At 49.3% G+C, this 25,758-nt stretch overlaps 1 protein-coding gene across 1 annotated transcript in view; it reads left to right on the top strand.

The window, feature by feature from the left end:
- SLC22A3 (solute carrier family 22 member 3) overlaps positions 1–25,758 on the top strand; it is a 75,869-nt gene that overhangs the window by 4,354 nt on the left and 45,757 nt on the right. The window contains exons 2-4 of the mRNA XM_056126165.1: positions 19,260–19,363; positions 22,857–23,011; positions 24,613–24,781. Coding sequence (XP_055982140.1) covers positions 19,260–19,363; positions 22,857–23,011; positions 24,613–24,781 — 428 coding nt within the window. The remainder of the gene's footprint in view (positions 1–19,259; positions 19,364–22,856; positions 23,012–24,612; positions 24,782–25,758) is intronic.

The following is a 25,758-nucleotide window of genomic DNA, read 5'->3' as shown; positions in this document are numbered from 1 at the left end:
CTTGCAGCCTGTTTCAGTGTCAGGGACTCTCTATGTGTATCTCTGTCTCTGTCTCCCTCTGTCTCTCTCTATGTCTCTGTCTCTGTGTCTCTCTGTCTCTGTCTCTCTGTCTCTGTGTCTGTCTCTCTCTGTGTCTCTCTGTCTCTGTCTGTCACTCTCCATCTCTGTCTCTCTCCATCTCTGTCTCTCTCTGTCTCTGTCTCGCTCTCTGTCTCTGTCTCTCTGTCTCTATCTCTGTCTCTCTCTGTCTTTCTCTGTGTCTCTATCTCTGTCTCTATGTCTCTCTGTGTGTATCTCTCTCTGTTTCTCTCTGTCTCTCTCTGTGTCTATCTCTCTGTGTCTCTGTCTCTGTCTCTCTGACTCTCTCTGTGTCTCTGTGTCTCTCTGTCTCTGTCTCTGTGTCTCTGTCTCTGTCTCTCTCTCTCTCCACCCTCTGTCCCCGGTTCTTGAAGGCTGCTATGCCCTTCTCTGCTCTGTGCTTGTGATCAGAGGTACCAGGCTGATACCCATGAGGATACCGGCAATGAGGGTTGAAGGCACTTTGGGGTGAATGAGTAGACGCAAACCTCCTGTCCCACCACCTGTAGACATCCCCACGGTGCGGTGCGTCTGCCAGCGCAAGGTGGTTCTGCTGTTTAAGTCTTCTGCTGCTTCCTGGGGCAGGAAGCTGTGCTTTGTTGCTGAGTGCTTTCTGAACGCTGGGGTCCTAGTCTGTTTAATCCATGATTAAACTGATGTTGGGAAACTGGGGAACTGGACCCCTTGCCCAGGCCCCTGCCTCCACAACCGAGCAAAGTGGTCGGTTGTCAGTGGGTTGCTACAGCTTCTCTCTCTCATCCTGGAGCCTGGGTCGCCCTCAGGTGCCTCCTAGGTGAGCCCTGGCTGGGCACAGGCTTGCCAACAGCCTAGGGCAGGAGTTAATCTCCAGATGTCTTGGCCCAGGCTTGTCTTCCTCATGGCCAGGCACGTGGGAGCAGGTACGGTCCTATTTTCTTTCAAAGCCCCCCACCCCTCTGCCCTGCAGGAGAACCCCAGGATGGGCCATAGTTCCTCCACGTGGAGACCAGCCAAGCAGGTGGTTCCAGAAGCAGGATCAAAGGGAGAGAGAGAATAGTCTGAGTAGAGGGACACCCCTGGGCAGTCTGTCCACCTGACACCTTGCTGGAAGGGACCGGAGAGGGCAGCATGCTGAATAGCCGAGACCTTTTCTTCTCTGCCCCCGCCATGGTCCTCTCCCCTGTCCGTGTCCTCACAAACAGGTCCTGCTTCTGACCCCGGAAATGAAAGGGGTGGCTCTGAAAAAGGCCCCAGTCTTGGCAGGTGTGAGCCCATGGAGGACTGTACGGGTGGAAGCAGGGATGCCCTGGGGACCGCTGAGGTCTGTACTGAGACTGTCCTCATTGGGATAGAAATGTGGAGGCGGCAAACTGCAGGAAGGACCCAGATGTCCCTGGTCGAGTCTGTGCGCATGTGCTGCCCCCATGCACCTGGTGGTTGATTCTTAAACCAGGAACTTCAACCCACAGGGTCAGGCGCCTGTGTCCCATGCTCCCGGCCCAGGGAGGAGTGTCTCCTTTAGATGGCATTTGTTGGGATAATTTGTTTGTATAATTTTTTACCATAATACTAAAAATGTTTGATACCAAAAAATAAATGTGGGGTATTTCTTCTCCTCTTTCTCCTTCTTCTCCCCCTTCCTTCTCTTCCATCTCCTCCTCCTCTTTTCCCTTCTCCTCTCCCTCTTCCTCCTCCTCTTCTTCCTCCTTCATGAACTTTGGAGCCTTCAGATGATGTGCAATTGAGCACAGCCCTCCTCCTGAGGGTCTCCTGCTCCTGGGGACACACAGCAAACTGAGGGTCTCTCTCTTTGCCCAAGTTAGCAGAGTTTTGCTTCCTGGTAGAGAACAGTGCAGTCTCCTGCCCCCGCGCCTAGCTGTCCTCGCCAGGGACCCTTGGAGGGGAACGGGTTGAGCTTTCCTCCCCGCCCCAACCAGGGCTCTGGCAGCCGAAGACCTCCAGGACCAGCCAACACCGTGCTGAGACCACTCTCCGCACACATGAAGGCACTGGCAGAGGGACAAAGCCACGCAGGTTCCGGGGCCGAGATCTCCAAGCCTACTCGGACTGGGGCCGACCATCCTCCACCCAGATCCTCCAAATTCCAGTCGGCGGGGCTCACACCCACCAACTGGCCCCCTGGCGCCATGTAATCCCATCAGCGACCAAGACTCAGAGACTATAAAAATCAGCTCCTGGAACCGCGCGGCCGCATTCGCGGCCATGCGATATCTTATTATGACATCTTATTATCTCACTCCTACTTTGGACAAACTGGCAGGCTACCGAATGTAGCCTGCTCACACAGCAGAGTCTGGCAAACTCCCCATGGCGTACCCAATATGCCAAATACCAGTAACAATGATGGGTCTCATTTTCCTAAAGAGCCTTGACTATAATCTCAGGGCTAGGATGAAGGAGACGTTACTGGGGCCTGCTTGAGGCAATCGACAAATAACAGGATGATTTGTGATTGTTTGTGTGATTGCTTCCTGGTGTGGTTAGTTCTCTGAGCTGTCTAGCAGTGGGGCATTCTCAGAGATTCAGGCCCACCCAGCCGGCCACAGGGTGCGGCTTGCTTTTGTAGGGAGGGCTTCTCAGCCAGGGTCTCTGGGTCTTCTGGGGGCCCCAGGATATTCCAAGGGGGGGTCACAGGTGAATAATGTCACATTGCATTATAACAGAAAGAATATTGGGAAATGTGAATCATTATTTTTTTGAAAAGGCTCTAGATGTTTATGTTTTACATCAAAAAGAGCAAAGCTTGGTCTAAGAAGTTATGGTCAGCTCTGTCACTACTGGGGTGTCTTGGTCCTGTTGCGGGCGGCTGGCCCCCCACTCAGCCCTGCTGGCCTCCATGGTTACGGCTCTGTCTTGCTAAGGGGCCCCTCTGACCCTCTCTTGGGGTTCCAAGCATCTTGGGGCTTGCAAGGAAGAGCCTTGGCTCAGATGAAGGTCCCTCCAGCCATGCCCCTCTGCTGATGAGCTGTGGCCACCCAAAGGTGACCAATCCTGGCGCTGGGGTCCAGGGAGGGGACAGCAGTGTCTGCCAGCTGGGGCGGACACGGGCCCCATAATTAGAGCTGAGTCTCTTGTGTCCTGGTGCCAGAGATGACCTTCGCCTCTCCCGAGCCTGGGAGACTTGTCACCCAGCCATGGGGCACCACAGGAGATGCCAGGCAGGGACAGAATTCAGGGGATGGGGGAGGGGACAGGCCAGTGAGCCAGGCTGCCTGCAGAGGTATTGCCACCACCCACACATCGTCGGGAAGGGACCTGGGACAACACAGCGGGTGACAGGGTGGACCACCCCTGCCACTGGGCCCCTCTATCCCAGGACAGCCAGGACCCTTCCCTGACCCTCTTCTGTCCCTCTGACACCATGTTTCTCCTCGCTGCCCTCCCAGCTCCTCCATCGGCTTCCTGTTCCTCAGAACCACAACTCACCCACTGAGGCCTGTGCCAGGGCACCCAGGTGATCCCACCACACCCCTTGAGATGTAAATTCTTTTTTTTTTTGAGTCACACTGGCGATGTTCAGAGGTTACTTCTGGCTCTGCACTCCCTGGCTGTGCTCGGGGGACCCTATGGGATGCCGGGGATTGAACCCAGGTTGACCACATGCAAGGCAAATGCCCTCCCTGTTGTACTATCTCTCCATCCCCTGGAGATGTGAATTCCATGGTGTATTTGACACGGGGAAAGATGGAGCTTGAAAACAGCAGTTATGCAACCTGCCCAGCGGCACAAGGCCGGCCCCGGAGAAAGCGTCCAGATCCAAAGAGCAAGGCTCTCTTGGGGTTCGCCTCTTAGCCAGGCTGCCAATGTCAACTCCGTTGAAGTCGCCAGCTATTTCCTGCCACTTCTCCAGACCCTCCCTCACCCCTGCCCATAGCATGGGGCTGGTGCGTGGTTCAAACCGGAATGTATTCGTGCCCTCTCTCACTGTTGTCATTTGTGATGCCGTGAATTGTAGAGTGGACTGGTCATGGCAGGCTTCTAACTGGGGGCCGTCAAGTCTCCCTTTTGTCTGTGATGTGAAATTTAGGTCCCTCTGTCGGATTTTTATATCCCAACCCTGCAAATGGTCTTTTTACCTTATCTTTGGCATGATGACAGAAGAAAGAAGCAAATGTAGCTCTCTAATATTTCTTTAATTTTTTTCTCTTTACATACTATGGCTCACGTAGTTGTTCGCAGTGGTTTTCAGGCACACAACGTTCCCACCTCCTATCCCACCATCCAGTGACCCCCATCCCTCCGACAGTGACCCCAGCTTCCTTCCCATCCACCAATATGACTACTAGACAGTTACATTTGGTGGGGAGGGATTTTTTTTTAAAATACTGTGATTTGCAACGGTGCTCATAATACAGTTGTTAAGGGCTTTCAATACTGCAACACCAACCCCACCACGAGAGTGACCATCCATCCCCATTTTCCCAATCACCATCTCTCCTCAAGCCTGCCCTTTGAAGGTCCACAATAATTTATTATATATTGCTTGTTGCAGTAAGTGATTAATGGAATTATCAAAAATATTTTAGGAAAAGAAAATTTGTGAAAATTGTTCTATCTCATCATGGGGTCATTAAATTCTTGTCTAAAGTTTTAACTAAACTGTTCGTTGCCCACTGAGACATCTGTTATTGTTTTTGTTTGTTGAGTTTAGTTGGCTTCTGTGTTACTTTCTCATCTAATTTGCTGTGCTCCTCCTGGAAGGTACTCTGTGCATTGTACACTGTGGAACTTGGAGGTGTTGGCGTGGCCACATATGTGACTGCGCAGTCCAGAACTTCAGGATCCCTAAAACCTGGCCATGAGTTGACAAGGTGTGGCTGTGGGAAGAGGGTGTGGCTGCTTGGAATTCTAGAAGTATGGGGTGGGTGGGTGGGAGAGGATACCCATCCCACTCTAAAAAGACTCCGAGTTCTCAGCCTGAAACCCCATGTGTGCCTGGAGTTTTTGTGATTTGCTTTCTCTGCAGAGATTATTCATGACAAAGTGGAAAACTGGCCGTTGATGTAGCAGCAGCCGTGGGCTGTGGGTGTGGCTGCTGGGGCCTCAATGGGATGGGAACTCCTCCTGCACCCCCACCCCCTGAGAGTACCCCAGAGTTTTCAGCCAGGAGACTGGTACATCCATTAATTATGTGTTGGCTTACATCTTCTCGGAGTTTCAGCTGAGAATCTTGATAGCAGGGCTGGTGAGTGAGTCTAACAGGTATGTCTTAAAGTTTAAATATAGTTGGCCTCCAGGCTGGAGGTAGTGATAGATTTAGTGGTTTGGGCATGTACAAATACTAGAGGATCACAGATTGTGGTGTGGTCCTTGATCCTCACTCCCTCTGCTACTCCCAGGCCTCCCTTCTTGCCCCTTTTGGCTTCCGCCCTGTTTCTCTTTTTCCTTGGAATGATTGTGTGTGTAATCTAGAGCCAGTGTTTTGTCCATTGCTGTGGCCTTTATTCCCAAGACGTGTTATTCTCTAGAGTACTGAACAGTGAGAACACCTTGTATTCGAGCTTGTCCTTCTGACTCTAATCTTTCTCTGGAGGGTTGAAGGATGCCTGAGTGCTAAGTAGCTCTAACCAGAGACTCCCAGTTTTAAGACAAAACTCCAGTTAATGGGAGAAGAAAGTTGGCTGCCCCAGCACCCACACCCCACACCCCAAGAGAAGAAGGTCATTCAGAAGAAGTAAAATAATGAAAGTGCTGAACAGTTTGGGCCTTGGCAGAGGATGTGGTTGTGAAAATAACGTCCTCTCCTTCAAGGGCAAGACATTCCGACTGGAGAGATAGTACAGCTGGTAGTACATGTCTCATGTGCAACTGACCCGTTTCATCCCCAGCACCACATATGGTCCCCTGAGCCCCACCAGGAGTCATCCCTGAGCACAGAGCTTAGGAGTAATCCCCGAGCACAGCAAGTGTATCCCCCAAAACACAAGAGAACAAAAGGAAAAAGATCCCGTGTGTGTGAGTAGCATTGTGGAGACGCTTGGAGTAAATGCTAAGAGTTGGCAAAGGTCACATGCTGCTCCTGGTTGGCCTCCTAGTCAGCCTCCATGACACCCTCAGGGGCCTGGAAATGGGTCTGAGGCTTCAAGTTCCTGCTCACAGCCCCTTCTCCTTGGTCCTTGCATGATACTCTACCAAAGACAGTGCTGGAAGGCTGGAAGCCTGAGTTTAAAGTGTCCACAGAGAAGGTGGGGTGGGGGTTGACTGTTTCTGGCATTGGCACCAAAAGTCTATTAAATTGATGGGATTGCCTCAAGCAAGTGAGAGCTGCCACTTTAAACATGTGAATTGGATTGGGTTTCCGTCAAGGGTGAGCCCGCCAAAGAGCATCCCAGTGCCCCCCTGCGACTCTCTAGCTAGAGGTTGTGAAATCCAGTGGTTAGTTAACGAACAACTATTAGTGATTTGCTGCCCCAAAGATCAATCAGCTGTTTGATTACATGGAAACTTTGCAGATAGTGGTGGGGTAGGGGGTGAGGGACCCCATGGGAACGAGAGCAAAGGGTCAGTCTGGGAGTTGTCCCTGGTGCCAGAGGTGTTCTCAAAGTAGCCAGAAGCTCACCTGGGAAAACCAGTGTTTCTTTCAGCAGGTTTGAACTTGCCCTTGATCTTGACTGTATTCCTGCTCTTCATCGATTGCCTCGACCAGGCCCCAGTAACGTCTCCTTCGTTCTAGCCCTGAGATTTTAAAAAGTGCCACTTTCGAGGCTCTTTCAAGGTCAGGAGAATGAGGCCCATCATTGTTACTGGTTTTTGGCATACTGAATACGCCATGAGGAGTTTGCCAGACTCTGCCGTGTGGACAGGATACTTTTGGTAGCCTGCCAAGTTGGAGCAGGGTTTTATAGTCTCTGGGTCTTGGCCGTTGATGGGATTACATGGTGCCAGGGGCAGTTGTTGGGTGTAACGCCTACACACTGGAAAATGGGGGATCTGGGTGGAGGAGGCCCAGTCCCAATTCGAGCAGGCTTGGGGATCTACGCCTCGGGTACTGCACACCTGGGTTCCTCGGCCAGTTCCTTCATGCGTGAGGCTTGTCCAAACGTGTGGAGAGTAGTCTTAAGCATGGCTGTGCCTGGAACTGTACATCTTCAGCTGCTGGGGCTCTGCTGGGGGTGGGGAGGGAAACTCAACCCACCCTCCTCCAAGGGGCCCCAGTGAGGACAGCCAGGGGCATTCAGGGGTCTTTCCTGAGACAGCTCGCTTCTGGTCACACCATGCGCAGGTGTGAACGCTGCTCCTTCTGCAATGATTTAGGGATATTTTTCCCCAAGATTTGATGCTCCCTGGAGTTCTTTTTGTGTAAACTCACACAAAGTGGGGGCACGGCACCCGCAGCGGCAGTGGCTCTATCTCTCCCGCTGCCCGTGTTCGGTAGTCTCACCCTTCTCCCATCCCTGAGAGGTCGATGGCGATGGTCAGGCAGAGGAAGGAACGAGGGCCAGGCTGGTAGGTATTAGTCGTAGTTTATTCTGATTCTCTCCTCATCTCTCCTTCTGTCTCTGCGCCCCATTCTTCCTCCCCCAGCTACTTCATTCTCCTTCTCCATTCCCCTTCATCCTTCTCTGGAGTCTGGGTTCTGATCCTCTATGAACTCTCTTCTTCCTTCTGCCCCCCAGCCCACTCCTACAGTACAGTTAAATCCTCTCTCCATGAGGAATTGGGGGAACAATTACACATAGGTGCGGTCACAATCAATAGGGGTAGAAATCTTAGCCTCAGGGAAGACCGCTCCTAGGACAGATCCTTCCTCAGCAGGAGGACCCACCCTAGAGCATAATCCCATGGGCGTGCCTCTCCTCCCCTTGTCCGACAAGCATACAAGAATATAATATAAATCATTTTGTATGGATACAGTAAGAAATATCTTAAACTTATAGAATTGCTCTCCTAGGGCCATCTCGATCTCAGACTATGGTGCTCAGGCCAGATAGTCTTTCCCACCCCTAGCAGGATCCTAGTCTTGTCGTTACCTTTGGATCATGACAGCATTTGTCTATGATCAAACTCTTAACTTATAGTTAAGAATCATGGCACTTTGGCCTGGCCCATTTCGCTGCCAGGGTAGCTCACTGCTTGCCCTGGGTCCATTCAGTCCCTCGTCGGGACCCTGCTTTTGGGGTGTTAGGAACTAAGGGCAACTGAGGCTTAAGTCGAGAAAGATGCCCGGGAGTGAATAATATTCAAGGCCAATCAAATCCTATGTTACAAAGCATAATGTTAACGGTCTTCCTGTATCTATACAAAAAGGATATTACCTTAAGGTAAACTGTTCATAAGGCATAAGGAGAGGAGAAAGGCAATATTTCACTCATACATATAAAATCATAGATTTCTGGGAAACTGATCTTACAAATTAACAAAGTCTGATTAAGGGGAAAGCTGATTAACTGGGTGAGAAGGAGCATAGGGAAGACTGTTTACATGTTTACATGTAAACACAATGGAAGTGGAAGTGCCTCTGGAGCACTGTGGTGGGTGTAACCAGATTGATGGGTGTAACCAGATAAACCTAAGCTTATTGAAGGACAAAGCAATGTTACCCAACACTTTTGATTCCAGGGGCTTGGATTTCCCACTTTTTGCATCAAAACTGTCTTTATCAGGTGGGGCCCCTCACCCTCAGCCACCCTTGTTGGGCCTGCCTGACCCTCAGTCATACCTATGGGGGTCCTTCACCCTACGTCACACCTGTGGGAGTCCCTCACCTCAGTCACACCTGTGGGCTCCCTCACCTCAGTCACACCTGTGGTGGTCCCTCACCCTCAGTCACTCCTGTGGGTCCCCTCACTCTCAGTCACACCTATGGGGGTCCCCCATCCTCAGTCACACCTGTGGGCCCCCTCACCCTCAGGCACACCTGTGGGACTCCACTCCGCCATTCCTATGGGGGCTCCTCACCCTCAGTCGAATTCTTACCCTCAGTCACACCTGTGGGGATTCTCAGCAACCCAAACTCTGATTTCCTCAACCCCTACTGCCTCTGCAGTTTCCCCCTTGCCCGTGACCCCCACCTGTCATACCCCCCCCCCCCCCCTTTCCTCACCCCTGGGAGTTAGGAGCTTCTTCAGGGCCGTGGCCCAAGGCAAGATTTGACCGGCTGCTTCCTTACACCTCACGACCCCAGGCCCCTCCTCAGACCACATCTCCCAGCATGCTTTTCATCTTGATAGTTTTGCCTTTTCAGTGCTCTTTCTGTTCAACGCCTGTTGTATGTGTCTGTTGTGCTTCCCAGCTCCCTTGCTGCCTGTTGATGGCTACACGCAGGGCCACACACTGGCCACTGTGTTTGTTTGCTCCCCCTTGTTCCCGGGCACTGGACTCCCTCACCAGTGTGGCCACTCGGGATCCCACGAGGCAGCACTGCTGGGATGGCATTCAGTTCACTGTGCAGGCAGGTCAGGACAGAGCTTCACGCTTGCAAGGCAGCTGCTCTGCCATGGGGCACACCCCAGCCCCAGGTGCTCTTCCCACCTCTGGCCTCCACTCTGACATCGTCCCCCCATGCCAGTGCCCAGGAAGCAGATTTGCTTTCCTCTGCTTCTCTGTGGGACACTCCCAGTGAGTGGTACTCAGGAACCTCCCTAGAGGTGCTCACTACAGGCAGTCCCCCTGCCCAGGGGCCCAGGTTCTCAAAGGCTTTCTTCCTCATTTCGGCTTCATTCTCAGAGGCAGTGCTGGGGATCCAAGCCAGGGCCTCGCACTTTGAGGTGTCACGCCTTGTACCACTGAACTACAGCCCTAGCTCTTTGTTTGGAGATGCTTTTTAAGATGAGAAATGTTCTGAAAGTTGGAGTATAATGAATATTTAGATTTACGTGTTTACTGACTTTTTCATTGACTTACAGCATGAGAGAATTTTTCTTCTCTTACTCACATCCTTCCTATCCACATACTATTTCAGGCTCTCCTCTACCCAGGTATGACTTCTCGTTTTGTGCATGGATAGTGTCACCTGTGCTCGAGGAATGAACTTGGCGTGTCCTTTTGAGTGAGCTGGCCTGACCGCCGTGTGGAACCATACCCACTAACCTCCCAGCTCTCTGGGCTCCCCGCGGCTCTGATTTCACTTCTGCCTGCTCTGGCCCATGTCGCACAAGCCCAGTGCTCTGACAGAGCTGGGCACACACACACATTCTCATCCCTCGATTCCCACCTCACCACCTGCTTCCTATTTCCATCCACCACTTTCCGCTTCCAGGAACCATTAATCTGGAATCTGGAGAGAGTTGTTCCACGGGAATGCTTCCATGTTTCAAAGGTGGACCTCTTGCGGGTTAACAATCAGCATTTCTCTATTTCCATCTCCACTGTTTCCATGTGACTGATTTCACCTTTGCCAGTGTTTGCCCTCAGTCAGTCTTACTCCATCTGTAAGCGGCCCACTAAGCCTGAAATAGTATGCTGATAAATTACCCCCAAATATCTGTTTTTCTTCCTTAACCTTTTCTGTCAGGCCCAAATTTATTAGTCTTCCGACAGTCATGTCACTAATGCTATGCAGCATGTAAACGGCATTTCCCCAATTACCATAACGACTTTAGCTCACGTGGAAGGAATGGGAAACTGAGTCAGTCTGCAGCTGTGCAGATGTTCGTCAGAGTGTGGTGTTGGCTGCAGTCTCACTCACAGACTGTTTTGCAGTATTTTTATCTTCATCTTGGAATCCTCAAAGGAGCAAAGTTAAATTGCAAATAGCTTTACATGTGAGTTTGCGGGGAATATTTCCTTTCTTCTTTTCTTAAAATGTGAATTCTTAGATGCATCTTGTAATGGCAATAATTTGTTTCATGTTAGGAATACAGACATAACAGAGCTAGAGAGATAGTATAATGGTTATTAGGGTGCCTTTCTTGCACACAGCAACGTGGGTTTAATCCCTAAAGCCCCATATGGTTCCATGAGCCCACCAGGAGTGATCCCTGAGCACAGAGCCAGGAGTAAGCCCTGAGCACCATAAGATGTGGACCCCCTAAAGAAAGAAATACCGATATACCTCCCACGAACTTTTAAATGAAATAAGCAAAATTTTCAGAGAAAACATTGGGATTTATATGTTTTTCAATGAAGGAAAAAAAGTATATTATCATTCTATCATGCTTGCTTCAGATTTTATAAAAAGAGATTAGCCATTATGGATCAAATTGAAATCATTCACCATCCTCTGGCAACCAACTACAGCCTGGTTTGGATATTTAAGTTTAATCTAGTCAAAACCTAATATAACGAGTAACAAATTTAGCAGATGGTGAGTGTCCGAAGGCAAACCCATTCACTTTCTCCAGATCTCAGATTCTGGGGCAGGGTTCGGGGCGGGCAAGTTGGGGAGGGTCTATCCCTGCTCTGAGCTGGGTCACCTCCGGAGGAGAGCCAGGCTGAGGTGACCCCAGTGGCAGAAGCTCCATGTAGGAGTCTGCAGTCTTGGCTGTCCAGGGCCATCTGCTGGGCAGTGATGGCTGTGTGCGGGCTTCCACCTAGCACGGCAGTGCCCGGCTCCGTCACCTTCATTCTTTCATAGCCATGCTGGCTGTGGCTCTGTCGCTGTGCCTACATGCTCGTTCACTGGTGACACACCCCTGCGTGGGCTCTTCCTGAGGGACCTGGCCGGGCTCTGGAGGAGCCTGTGTCCTCAGTACTCCTGGATTATCCGCAGGGCAACCCCAAGTCCCCGTGTCCTCCTCCTCAGGGGCTTCAGACTTGTGGGCTTCTGACCCTGCTTGTCCTGTGTGTGTGGTCTCCATGCAAGTGGTCTCCCTCGCAGCCTCTGTCTTGACAAGCGCACATCACGGAGAGCCATGGACGGCCTGTGCCTCGACTACAACTAGTAAAAGCGATTTGCTTTATCACGGATGAAGCTTGGTCAGTGGGAAAGGAACATTGGTGAAGTGGCGATTATTAATGTGATTTAATTATGCTGTTACCCACTTTAGAACTTTTTTGGTTCGTTCTTGTGCCACACCCAACAGTGCTCAAGGCTGACTCCTGTCTCTGTGCTCAGGGATGTCTGTGCTCAGGGCTCAGGAGACCATCTGGGTTGCCGAGGATTGAACCTGGATCTGCCTCATGCGGGCAGCACCATACCTGCTGTGCTATTGCTCCAGCCCCCTTTTTAACCCCCTTTGTTTGGGTGGGGGGAGAGAGGGGTTTGAGCCACATCTGGCTGTGCTCAGGGCTTATTCCTGGCTCTGCACTCAGGGATCACTCCTGGTGGGACTTGGGAGACTGTATGCCCTATTTCTGTATCTGCTCTCTTGGTTAATGTATGTTGGAGTGGGGCACACCCTCAGTGATGTCCTTTAAGCCCCCTGACAGGTCTGTATGAAGTCCACTGGCATTTTTATATTTCCTTATTCTAGAAAACGATGTTCATAATTCAGAGAAACGGTGTTCAAGACACATGTAGGAGCAAAGGTTTTCATGTGGGTACTTGGCACCGTTAGCTATATCATGACCAAGGGACCCCGGAGGAATGCAATCCTAGGTGACCGTTGCTTGGGCCTGGAGCTGGCAGAGTGGAAGAGCAGCCCGGTGCTAGCAAGGGCCCCGGGAGACCCTGCATGCTTCCCTCTCACCTGTCCATTCACCACCTAGGTAGGGGAGTTTGGGGCATCTGCAGACTTTGGAAAAGATACTGTGTGTGTGAATGTGTGTGTGAGTGTGTGTGCGTGTGTGTGCTTGTGTGTGCATGTGTGTGCATACGTGTGTGTGTGTGTGACAGAATTTGGGCCAGGACCTTGACAACTTGTGTTCCCCTTGAGGGGTGTTTGCAGAGCTGCTCTGCCCAGTCAATGTTCCCATTGTCCCTGATTTCCTTGCAGGGCTCTACTTAGGTCCCAGCCAAGACTCTCAGCAGAACCCTTCTTCACATCCCTCCTCCTGATCCTAATCGACTGGAAATGTTATGAAAATAACTCTCTGTGCTGGAGATCCCCGTATTCTTACACTCGGGTACAAACCACCCAGAGAATGAAAAATGGTACAGAAGCAAAGACAAGACAGAGAAGGAAGTGGGAGTAAGGAGTGGCGGACGCGAGCGTGGCTTGGCATGCGGGTTCTTGTCTATTAGATCTGTTCCCCAGGTGGGACTCAGTGACAATTTGTTGGTTTGTGTGAGCAGAGCTCCTGCTCTTCCTCTTAGTTGATTTAAAATGAGGTTTCTCCTCTGAAATTTTCACTGGATATTTGTCCTCCCTAAGATAACGGCCATCCTGGTCTTAGCCTGTGACATTCACAGAATCGGGAACTCTTGAATCAGGCCGACTCGCGAGGCTATTCTGTGTGAACTAAGTGGCATATGAGCAAAACAGAGGCACAGAAGATTTCAGAGTGATGTTTCTGAGGGGAGGAAATGTGGTTTGCAGGGTTCAGACTGATACAGATTTTTGCAAGTTTGAGAAGGACACTGTCACCGGAGTTAGCGTGAAAGTGGATTTGTCCCTGACCCAGGGGGTTCTTGAGTCTTGTATGGAAGGTTTGCAGACAAAACTTGGGTGCTTAAGAAGTCAGAGCAGATGGATAGTTTAGGTGGATGCTCCAGGTCCCTCCCTGAGGTTCAGGCCTCTCCTCTTATTCGTGTGTGATGTCATTCGTTCTGCCTCTCAATGTCCAGTCCAGCATACACTTCCCAGGTCCTGTCCCTGGCCATTTGCTCACCTCCATTGTGCCATGGCTAATCTTGTCCGCTGTGCAGTGTCCCTTCCCTGCTTTGGAATCTGCAGCTGGAGCCCTGTCCCTGTGCCCCTTGCTTGGCCCTGCTGCTCTCTAGGACTGTCCCCCAGCAGCAACCGTGCCCTCTGTGTGTGCACGTGGGGGAGATCCCTCTGTCCTGCCATCTGTCTGCAGGCGAGAGGGCCGCCTCCCTCTCCCCTCAGCAATCTACCTTTATCACACTCCGCTGCGTTCTTCACGTTGGCCCAGTGACATCAGGACATGTTTCTGTGGGACCATCTGGGCTCTGGCAGAATTTAAAAGGTGTCCGTGTTGCCCCATGTTCTGAGGGATTATGAAAATCTTGGGCCACAATGTGGTTTCCAAGTGGAGAAAAAGAGCGAGCGAAGACTTTGAAAGGCAACTCCAACCCCCCGCAGGCGGCGTCTGTCTCCTTCTGCCCCACAATCCCTCTCGTGAGCAGGAAATTCCGGGCTGCTCAGGAGGTGGGTTTCTCTGAGGGGTCAAGCGAGGCAAGGCGCCCTGAGACCCCAAGACACAGGGCCACGGCTGGGGGTGGGTGGGGTGTCTCTTCCCAAAGGACAGCTGGGGAAGATCACTTGTTTATGTTCTGTGAAAGGAATGGCTGGGCCCCTGAGGGCGGTATTGCTATTGTTATTGGAATGGTTTTCGCTGTTTCATCCCACACTTTGCCAAATGACTTCTGACATTGTTCCTTAATGCTCCCCGGGGTCCTACAAATCCCAAAGCTGCCAAATATCACTCTGCAGTTTAGGAATATTTCTAGCAACAAAATATCCCCTGGAGCTTTTTCAAAATGCCAACCAGATGGCCTAAGTTTCTGTACCAGGGGAAGTCTTCGAGGCCCTTTCTTCCCGAGAAGTTCCAGTCCGCCTTTCCCCAGGCCGCAGATTCCTCGCCTGTTATTATCGGTCATTCCAAACCTTCATTTTCTTCACATAAATCGGGTGCTTTCTCCTGCTCTTAATACCCATTGTGACCAAAAAGTGGAATCATTTTTTGTGTTTCTACCAACTGGGGCTGGAGCGATAGCACAGCGGTAGGGCGTTTGCCTTGCACGCAGCCAACATGGCCGACCCGAGTTCGATTCCTCCACCCCTCTCGGAGAGACTGGCAAGCTACCAAGGGTATCTCGCTCACACGGTAAAGGCTGGCAAGCTCCCCGTGATGTATTCGATATGCCAAACACAGTGACAATTGTCGCAACGGAGACATTACTGGGCCCGCTCGAGCAAATCGATGATCAATGGGAGAGCCTTTGCCTTTACCTTTTTTTTTTTACCAATTTGGGAAACAGAACAAAAATTTCTTCAGCGAGCTGGTCTGGGGTCCAGAGCAAAGAGCACCTGCAGACACGTCTAACCTCTGATACTGAGGTGTCGGTATCAAACAGACCGACAGAGATTCCCGTTTCCCATAAGGCCTGAGGAATGAAGAACAGTTTTTAAATTAACTGTTCCAAAGGACATACGAATACCAATAGGAGCTCTTTGGCCTTAATAAAATTAAACATATGTCTTGTACTAACACTGAACATCTGCCCAGTTCCCTTGGACGAAGCGACCAGCTGAGCCAGTCTTCCTTGAGTGCCACGCGGCAGGCAACTCTGCCCATCACTCCTCTCAACAACATGACTTGAACTGGGCACGTCGGTAAGGGAGGGCACAGTGCCTAAAAACAGGCCCCTGTTGCTGCTCTCATGGAAATGGGGGATGCCCCAGTGATGCCAGGGGTGCTGATTGGCCTCCAGACCATAGACCCGCGGGCGCCCGTGTGTGGAGCTCAGGGCATTCCTGTGCAATTCTGTGTAGCACGCTCCTCCTGGGCCCTGGTTCCAGCGGCCAGCTGCATGTGTTTTGAGTGTTGTTGCCCGAGTATAGCAGATGCTCATTACCAGATAATCAGAGCTGATGGCACACTCAGCACCAAGGTCAGACTGAACTTCAGCATGGGGCTTCTTCCTGGAAGGGGCAGACCTTGAACATTGCAGGTTCAGGGACCGGAGCCATGGTACAGCGGGTGAAGTGCTTGAGAAGAGCGAGTTCTAGAAAGGAATGTGCTAGTTTGCTGAGGCGTGTATGTTTACGAGCCTGCTCATAACTCTATTCTGGCAGCATCTCTTGGGGCTGGAGGTGTAGTTCAATGGTGCAGACCTTCATGCATGAGGTCCTGACAGTAGGAAAAAAGAAAAGAGAAAGAACCCCAGCACGGTCAACATGCCTGCCCGCTGCTCCTGAGCCAAGGGTGTCAAGCTGAAGCGAGGCTGTGTAGGGATGTGGAGGTGCACTGGGGTTGGGGGAGGGGGAAATATACCCGGAAATCAGCCTGGACGTGTGAGAGAGAATCTTCCTGAGAACATGCCCAGTGAAGGCACAGCTTGGGCCCTTTCTGCTAGGGCGTCCTCAGCTGTAGCACTGTAGCACTGTCCTCCTGTTGTTCATCGATTTGCTCGAGCGGGCCCAGTAACGTCTCCATTGTGAGACTTGTTGTTACTGTGTTTGACATATTGAATACGTCACGGGGAGCTTACCAGGCTTTGCTGTGTGGGCGAGATACTCTCAGTAGCTTGCTGGGCTCCCCAAGAGGGGCCGAGGAATCGAACTCAGGTCGGCCTGGTCGGCTGGGTGCAAGGCAAACGCCCTACCTGCTATGCTATCGCTCCAGCCCTGGGGCTTTAAAACCAGAGAGCAGGACAAGTTGCAATAGTGCATGTGGTAAGGTAAAGGTAAAGGCCCTCCCGTTGATCGTCGATTTGCTCGAGCGGGCCCAGTAACGTCTCCATTGGAGACTTTGTTGTTACTGTGTCTGGCATATCGAATACTCTCGGTAGCTTGCCGGGCTCTCCGAGAGGGGCGGAGGTGGTATTCCACAGTAAATTGGAGCGATAGCACAGCAGTAGGGCATTTGCCTTGCACGCAGCCAACATGCCCGACCCGAGTTCGAGTCCTCTGCCTCTCTCGGAGAGCCTGGCAAGCTACCGAGAGTATCTCGCCCGCACGGCAGAGCCTGGCAAGCTCCCCGTGATGTATTCGATATACCAAACACAGTAACAACAAAGTCTCCAATGGAGACGTTACTGGGCCCGCTCGAGCAAATCGATGAACAACAGGAGTACAGTGACAGTGACAGTGAAATGACTCTGCAATTAACTAAGAGAATAAGTGAATAAATGGCCAAATAACTTTTTCTTTTGTTTTTATTTTGTTTGGGGGGGTCACACCCAGCGATGCTTGGATTACACATGCCAAGAACACCAATACCTGGTGGTGCTGAGGGGACCATATGGGATGCGGGGATTAAACCCTGGTTAAGGCAAAAAATTCAACCGCTGTACTATTGCTGGGCCCTTGAATGACTTTTGCAGAGTCTGGTGATTTCCATTTATTTTGTGATACCAGGATTTGGAGACCTCAGTGGCATGTTGGTGAGTAGAAAAGCAAAAGTAATTTTGATGAGCGATTGCTCTGTGGATCTTGGCATATAACTAAGAAGGAATCAAAAGAATTGGGCAACAATTCTGTAACAAAACACTCTATTCCCACTAACTTCTTTATCCAGACAAGATTTCTTGGCATTTGTACTTAATGAAAAGAAAAACAGGAATATAATTGATGTGGAACTGTAAATGGTTCCAGTAATAAACAGTTTTTATCTGCAGATCCCATGAACAAACTGGAAAACCCCAGGCTTTTAACAGAGAGGTACATTTCCAACACAATTTTACTCATGGGTAACAAAGTTCTTTTCAAATTCATAATAACTTACGTTTTTACCAATTATGATCTAAACATAACTGTATTTATAGCACAATCAGTAAAAGAATCTAATAAAGACTTATTGTCACAGGAAACTTTTCTTTAATTAAATTCCAATTTATAGGCTTGATTTCTCACTCAGAAGTATGAGAAAGTAAATTAATAAAGTTTGTATATTTTTATAAAATTATTTGTGGGTATAATAAATTATATCAATAAATTGACATCTAATTAAAATTTTTCCTGGATAGTGTCTTTCAATATTGCAATTCTTTCTGGTTAGGTTATTATGCATATTTGAAAAGATTATGTAACATTTATAACATACACATGTATACATAAAAATTATAAACATAATCAATTCACCTCACCATTAATCACCATACAATGACACAAAACCCAAGAAAGTACCCTCTATGAAAAATATTATGTAGAAATGGGAATGAAAATAATTAGAAGAGAACAAAGATTGATGTCGTAATTAATTAACTAATTAATTTTTTTGTTTGAGCCACACTGCTGGTGCTCAGGGCTTACTCCTGGCTCTGCACTCAGGGATCACTCCTGGCAGGCTTGGGGGACCATATGGGATACCAGGGACCAAACCCAGATCAGCTGTGTGCAAGGCGAGCGCCCTTCCCATTGCACTACCTCCCTAGCCTTTGATGTCATATTTTAAACCCGTGTTTTCCCAAAGTAGATAATGGGGGTAGTGGTGAGCTCAGGTACAACTTGGGCGCCCTCTGTTCATTTAAGGAAGGTAGATTTCAAGATAAGGCCCTAAATGATCATTTTTTCTGAAACACACATACACACACACAGACACACACAGACACACCAACAGCAACAACAACAAGCCCCAGTGGGGTGGTGCTGATTTTTCAGACCAATTCAGTTTGGAACCTGCTGTTTGAGAGTCTGGAAGACGATGTTTTTTTGTTTTTGTTTTTTTTAATTTATTTTTTAAATTTTTTAAATTTTCATTAGTGAGACACCATGAGGTACAGTTGTAGACTTACAATTTTTTGTGCTTGGGTTTCAGTTATACAATGATCAAATACCCATCCCTCCACCAGTGCCCATTTCCCACCATCACAGGTCCCAGTATCCCTCCCACCCCCATCCCTCCCATCCTACCCTGCCTCTGTGGCAGGACATTCCCTTTTGTTCTCTCTCTCCTTTTGGGTCCTGTGGTTTGCAAAAGAGGCATTGAGTGGCAATCATGTTTGGTCTATAGTCTACCTTCAGCATGCTTCTCCCATCCTGGGAGGATCCTCCCAACACCCTTTATTTGGTGCTCCCTTCTCTATCTGAGTGGGAGACAATGTTTTTATTGGACTGTAGCTGACTAGTGGCTGTGGCTTCTGGTGGCTTCTGGCTATTTGGTGCAGGTGAAAGATGGACATGGTGATGGGATTTTTACACATCAGTGTTTATTAGAGACTGGAAATTACCTGCCTCACCCGCTGCCATTGAGAGTGACAATGAAGACTGGCACATTTCTACACAAAACTCTGCGGGTGCTATGTTTTAAGCACGTATTTAAGACCATTAAGTGCTATGCTGTTCGACACGTGATTGCTGATGTGAACCACCAACTAGTGGCCCACACTTGAATGTGGATTTGTTAACACAAACTGCAGGGCGGGGGGTCTCTTGTTACAGATCTCTGTTCGGGGGACACCCAGGTGCTGAGGGCAAGTGCAGCCAGGGTCTCCCATGCTTTTCTTCTCTCCGCAGTTTGACCTCGTGTGTGTCAATGCCTGGCTTCTGGACCTCAGCCAAGCCATCCTCAACCTGGGCTTCTTCATGGGCGCCTTCACCCTGGGCTACGCTGCCGACAGGTACGCACGGAAGGACAGGGGCATATTTTGCTCCCAAGTGCTGCATACACGTTTCACGGCTGCAGTCAGGAAACCCATGGAGTGGGACACACAGAAAATGGTCCGAATTCTACCGCTCCCTCTGGCCGCTCTCAGTGCGGGGGTGGGTTGAATCTGAAGTGAGTTCCTGGTACTTCCCTCTCTGGAGGGCAGGTGAGGAGGGGGATGAATGCAGAGGAAGATTGGCCCATTCCAAATCACTTCCACTTAATTAAAAAAGAATCCTTGTATTTTATTCTATAAAGTTCAAACAGTAAGGTTTTCTAGAAACCACGAAGAGTTTTCTGAGTGGCAGCATACCTAGCACTCATTGACGACACCATGAGTCATCTCCACCCCCAGGTTCCTGTTCTAGGTCTCTGGGATGTGGTTCCTGGAGGATCCCAAGAACTTCTCTAACAAGAAACACTCGCGCGTGTTTGGTGATTCTCTGTAGGCCCCTCGGCACGGGGATAGGAAATCTCTGACCTACGGCTGCTCTGATTTTATATCGCTCTGGCCATCCTAGCCAGCATGCTAGGGCCTGGGGGACGTGTGGGCAGTGAGCACTGCTAGGGGCACCTCTTAGGGATCCAAGGCCCCGATGAGTTATGAACCCCGACTCATTTAAATGCTCAACCCTGTAGCCAATGCATGGGCCTGCCCAGAACCTCGAGAAGGGTCATTCTCTGTCTCCTGGGGCCGGGGTCCCCATCACTTATTCTCCTCTCCTCCTATGTCCCTCCCCTCCCCCCACCATCTCTTGATCCCATGTCTGAGCTCTTCCTGCCTTTCTTTCCTCTCCCCATTGTCTTCCCTGCTGCCGCAGCCTCTCTGCGGCCCCTGCTCCTTCCCTCCGTGGCCACAGTTTGGAGACAGTGACCTGTCTTTCTTTCTGCTTGATGGGGCCCTTCCTAAGTTAAACATCTGATGCTGCTTCTCGGGTTTGCTTGTCTTTCATTGTTAGCAAACACATCCCTGAAGTCTAGCGACTCCAAGAAAGAGGGGGATGGTCTGACCCAGTGTTCTGGGGGGTTGGCCCTCACACATAGTGGGAAAGATGGAGTCCAGTGCACCTCACAGGGCTCGGCTGGGGCTGCTTCTCAGTGGCCTTGCAGCAAAGGGCCAGAAACGAGATCAGTAGCGCCCCCTGGAGGAAGAGAGAGAGTAGCCAAAGCAACGTCTGGCTCCTGAGGGATGGGGGTGGGGTGTGGAGACATTTCTATTCTGCTGTTTGGTTTGCGGCTGAGGAGAGACTTCCCGCTCTCTTCTTGTTGTGCTCAGGGGACCATGTGGTGCAGGGGATGGAGCCTGGGCCTTCCGCCTGCAGAGCCTGCATGCAGCCCTTTGAGCATTTCTCTCCCACCCAATCCAACCACATCCCCTGGCACAACCGGATTGGCCCATTGTGCATCAGGCTCTCAGGCCAGCCTGCAGGGGGCCTTGTCCCATTTCCCTGAACTTGGTAACGCTCATGGAAATGATGAAAGTGAAGGACAGAGCTGACCGAAGCACAGCTCCTGTGGCTGTGAGCCTGCATGTGTACACATAGGCTTTCGTGTTTGTGTCTCCTCGGGGTCTCTAGCACCCCTGTGACCAGTCCTGGGCTTTGGTGAGCTGAAGACTGCCTGGCTCAGGACCCCAGACTTTGGCATGGTCACTTCTGCTGCGTCCTTCCATCTCTCTGTCCTCTGACACCCCTAGTTGCCAAACCGTATGTGAGGAGGACAGATGCCATCAGGAGATCCCGAAGGACACGTACCACACTGTGTGCGTGCATGTGACCACATATATATATATATATATATTTTTTTTTTTTTTGCATTTTTTTAAGTGAAACACCATGAGGTACAGTTGTAGATTTACAATTTTTTGTGCTTGGGTTTCGATTATACAATGATCAAAAACCCATCCCTCTACCAGTGCCCATTTTCCACCACCATGGATAATATCCCTCCCACCCCCATCCCTCCCATCTCACCCTGCCTCTGACCACAGATATATTTTAAAGCAAACCATGCAGGGCCAACGGGATAACACATTGGTTAGGGCCTTTGCATTGCACTCGGCTGACCTGGGCCCAGTCCCCGACATACCATATGGTCCCCAAGCAGTCACGGTCATGATCCTCCCATTGTGCATTGATTTGTGAGCTGGATTTGATTCCTCCGGCAAGCTACCAAGAGTATCTCGCCTGCATGGCAAAGCCTGGCAAGCTCCCCGTGACGTATTTGATATGCCAAGTCTCACAATATTACTAGGCCTGCTTGAGCAAATCGATGAACAACGGGAGGACAATGATGGTGGTTTATTTATATATATATTTTTTGCTTTTTGAGTCACATCCGGCAATGCTCAGGGGTTGCTCCTGGCTCTGCACTAGGAATTACTCCTGGTGGTGCTCAGGGGACCATATGGGATGCTGGGAATCGAACCCAGGTCAGCTGTGTGCAAGGCAAACTTCTTCCCCACTGGGCTATCGCTCCAGCCCCATGTGCCACACTTTAAATGTCATAATTTTCCTGCTTTCCTTTGCTCTTAAAGGTGACCCTGCTTTAAGCAGTGCCATACTGCTCTATCCACCATCCACTGGTTCCACTATCCAGCAAATTCCCATTTCTGAGATCTTTTCAGCAGGTATATATATTTTTAAAAAATTTTGTTAAGTAGTTCACAATCTTTGATTACATTTAATATTCCAACACCAATCTCACCACCATTACAACTTCCTACCACCATATTTCAGATGTTTCCATCCTAAACCCCAATCCTTGTCCCAAACCAGAACCAAAATAATACGGTTTTTATTCTTTGTTATGAAAAACCACTGAAAATGCTGCAAAAAAAGTATCCTTAGAGGAAAGAGGGTGAGGATTGTTGTATTTCACCCAAGGACCATTAAGACCTTCTATAAGAGATCATTAACATGTTATTAGAGGTTGAGCCTTGTGTGCTTATATATATATATATATATATACATATATATACACACATATAAATATATATGTAAAAAATATAAATATACATACATATAAATATATATGTAAAATATATAAAATAGCATGTGACAGGGACAAATGGAGACGTTACTGGTGCCCGTTCAAGCAAATCGACGATTAACAGGAAGTCAAGTGATCAAGTGAAAAATAAAGTATTTCCCTTGAAGATTGGTACCCTTCTACTTTAAACCCCATCAAATGTGGTGTGGTATTCTTGGAGCATAGATAGGGTATGAGGTATGAGATGTCCAGGAATAGGTTCACTCATGGGTGAAGCTTGGCCCAAGCATGTGGAGAGTGGCCATGAGCCTGCAGTGGTTGAGTTCTGGAGGTTTTCAGCTGCCCGGGCTGGGTCCCTTGGGACAGGGAGGGGTCTGTTTTTGGAGGGTATTGACGAGGCTGCAGAGGACTGAGCTGCCCCTGGCTCCAGCCACCAGCACCCGCGGTGACTTTGGATTGTCTGTCTTTCCCACCAGGTACGGCAGGATCATCATCTACTTGACCTCCTGCCTGGGTGTTGGCGTGACAGGTGTGGTGGTGGCCTTCGCACCCAACTTCCCGGTGTTTGTCATCTTCCGCTTCCTGCAGGGCGTTTTCGGGAAGGGCACATGGATCACATGCTTCGTGATTGGTAAGTGGGGGCTCATGCCTGGTGAGAATTGGGGCTGGGTGTGGGACTTTGTAGCTGCCGCTAACACCAGCCAACCTTCCTCCCAACCAGCGGACACTGCAGTGGCCAGGATTAAAATACCGCCTCGGGAACCAGATGTGAACTATTGCCAAGGTTTTTTGGTGACCCTGCTTTAAGCAGTGCCATACTGCTCTTTCATGATTTTTTGCTTTTTTAATTAATTAATTAGGGTTTGGGGGCCATATCCAAAGCTTACTCATGGCTCTGCACTCAGGGATCACTCCTGGCAGGGCTCAGGGGGCCATATGGGGGTGCCTAGGTTTGAACCTGGATGGGCTGCATGCAAGGAGAATGCCCTGTCTCTGTACTATGGCTTCCAGCCCCTCTGTTTTATTTGAAATAAATTTTTGTAAAGATATAAGTAACTCTTTGAAACATTTACAAAACATTTTATATGTATTCTGTGGTATAATCTGAGATTGCTTTCCTATGTTCTCAGAGATGATTTAATTCTATTTTTTTGGCATACAATAAGGGATTTTTTTTTTTTACCATTCAGGGTCTTCAAATTCAGTCCAATTGTGAACCTTTGTTATCATCCATAGCTTCGGATTATGAAAGAACAAAAATTTCCCTCTGTTCTCTGCTCTATTCCTTGGGAGGTCCTGGCTGTCCTTTGGGGCTATTTCTAGTGACAGGGTCAGGGACGGCCATGCAGAAGCTATGGGGTCAACAGTAGAGAGTCAAGGAAATGCAGAAATGCTTCCTCTGTAGACTCTGTAATGCTCTGGGTGTCTGATGTCCTCAGCTACTGCTGGGTAGGCCTGGGCAGAGGCCCCTGAGGACACCCTCTGGGTGATTCTTTTGGGTGCTCAGAGCACTTGGAGGTCCCTGACTAGGTCTAAGGAAGCACTCCCTTCGTCCTTGATTCCAAGCAGATGCAAGTCTGGCTAGATTTTCAAAGTGAGTGGTTTGAGCGAGATGCCTGAGCACATCTGGGGCGGGGGGTGTGGGGATCAAAACAGAGCTAGAATCTCTGAAACTGCCATGTGGGACATTAGGGAGAGCTGAGAAGGGCACAAAGGATGGATTTCCCGGATGACTCCTTAGGTCCATCAGTGAAACTTTCAGCAGTGGAGGGAGGACTGTCGCAGGAGAGCAATGATCTTTGGATACCAAAAAACGTATCTGCAGAGTCTCTCGTCAAAAAAGAATGTACTAAACAGACAATATGAAGATCTGTAAAGATAAAAGTCTAGTGATAAAGTCAGGTGGAAATATGGCCAGTTCTATTTCTGTTTGGGTCGTGGCAAACAAATCCATCTGCCTCATTGGGGGTTTCTTACGTGAGGGTCCTCACGCCCGTGCTCTCTGTCTCAGCTGGGGGGGCCGAAGCAGGCCGGCAGCTGATGGTACCTTCCAGAGAAGAGGAGAGCACACAGATTCGCTGGAGAACACAAGCCCCTCGTTTCAGGAGGCAGTTCCCACAGAATTGTAGCAGACTGACTTGGGAGGCAGGAGGACTGTGCCTGCTCATCTCATTGTTCAGAAGCTGATCTTGACCTCCCTTAATCCTAATCCCTGCGTTTTTTCTCCCGCAGTGACCGAAATGGTGGGCTCCAAGCAAAGGAGGATTGTGGGCATAGTGATTCAGATGTTCTTCACCCTGGGAATCATCATTCTCCCAGGAATCGCCTACTTCATCCCGAATTGGCAGAGCATCCAACTCGCCACCACACTGCCCAACTTTCTCTTCCTCCTGTATTACTGGTAAAGCGGTTCTCACCATTAGCATGGTTATACTTATTCCACAGAAAGGAAGAACCTTTTACACCAACAGGAACACAGAAGCACGGAGAAGCGCTTGTAGCATCTCGGGTATGGAGATGGATTTTGAGAGCACACAGAGATGAGGGGCAGTTATTGGGGAAAGTAAATGAACTAAATATTGAAGCCCCAAATTCTTTTTTTTAAATTATTTTTTTTTAAAAATCAAAAACTAATTTTGCATTGAATCACAGTGAGATACACAGTTAAGGTTGTTCATGATTGGGTTTCAGTAAATAATGTACCAGCACCCATCCCTTCACCAATGTACATTTCCCACCACCAATGTCCCCAGTTTCCCTCCCATCTCTCCCCACAGGCCTGCCTCTGTGATGGGTACCTTTCTTTTATTCTCTCTCTCTCTCTCTCTCTCTCTCTCTCTCTCTCTCTCTCTCTCTTTGGGCATTATGGTTTGCACTACAGATACTGGAAGGTTATCAAGTGTATTCCTTTAGTTACTTTCACCACTCAGTTCTTGTTCAGAGTGGTCATTTCTATTATTGTCATACTGGTCCCTTCTCTATCCTAACTGCTCTTTGTCCCCCACACACTTGTGACAAAGGAAGCCCATATTTCTAACAAGTGCCCTGAATCACGTTTGCCTACTTTGTCAGATCTCCATAAGACAACAAACCAGATTTCTAGTCCCCCATGCAAATTAAGTGCAACGAAATGGACTTGCTTTTCTGTGTGTTCCATTAAGCAAATTAACATTATTTAGGAATTCATTTAGGATTAAAACACTGTTAAGAGCATCTGAAATTAAGTCATCAGAAAGTCACATGTGTATATATTTGATTCTTATTACAGAAACATTTTAATCATGCCAATTTCTTACTTCTAAAATAATGGTAAATTGACATAAATCACATTCTTAACCTTTACCCACATGATCACTAAATCCCAAATCTATTCATCTG

Source organism: Sorex fumeus, unplaced genomic scaffold (assembly GCF_029834395.1).
Source record: "Sorex fumeus unplaced genomic scaffold, SorFum_2.1 ptg000061l, whole genome shotgun sequence".
In the NCBI taxonomy this organism is placed as follows: domain Eukaryota; kingdom Metazoa; phylum Chordata; class Mammalia; order Eulipotyphla; family Soricidae; genus Sorex; species Sorex fumeus.
This window is presented reverse-complemented; position numbering and strand designations above follow the sequence as displayed.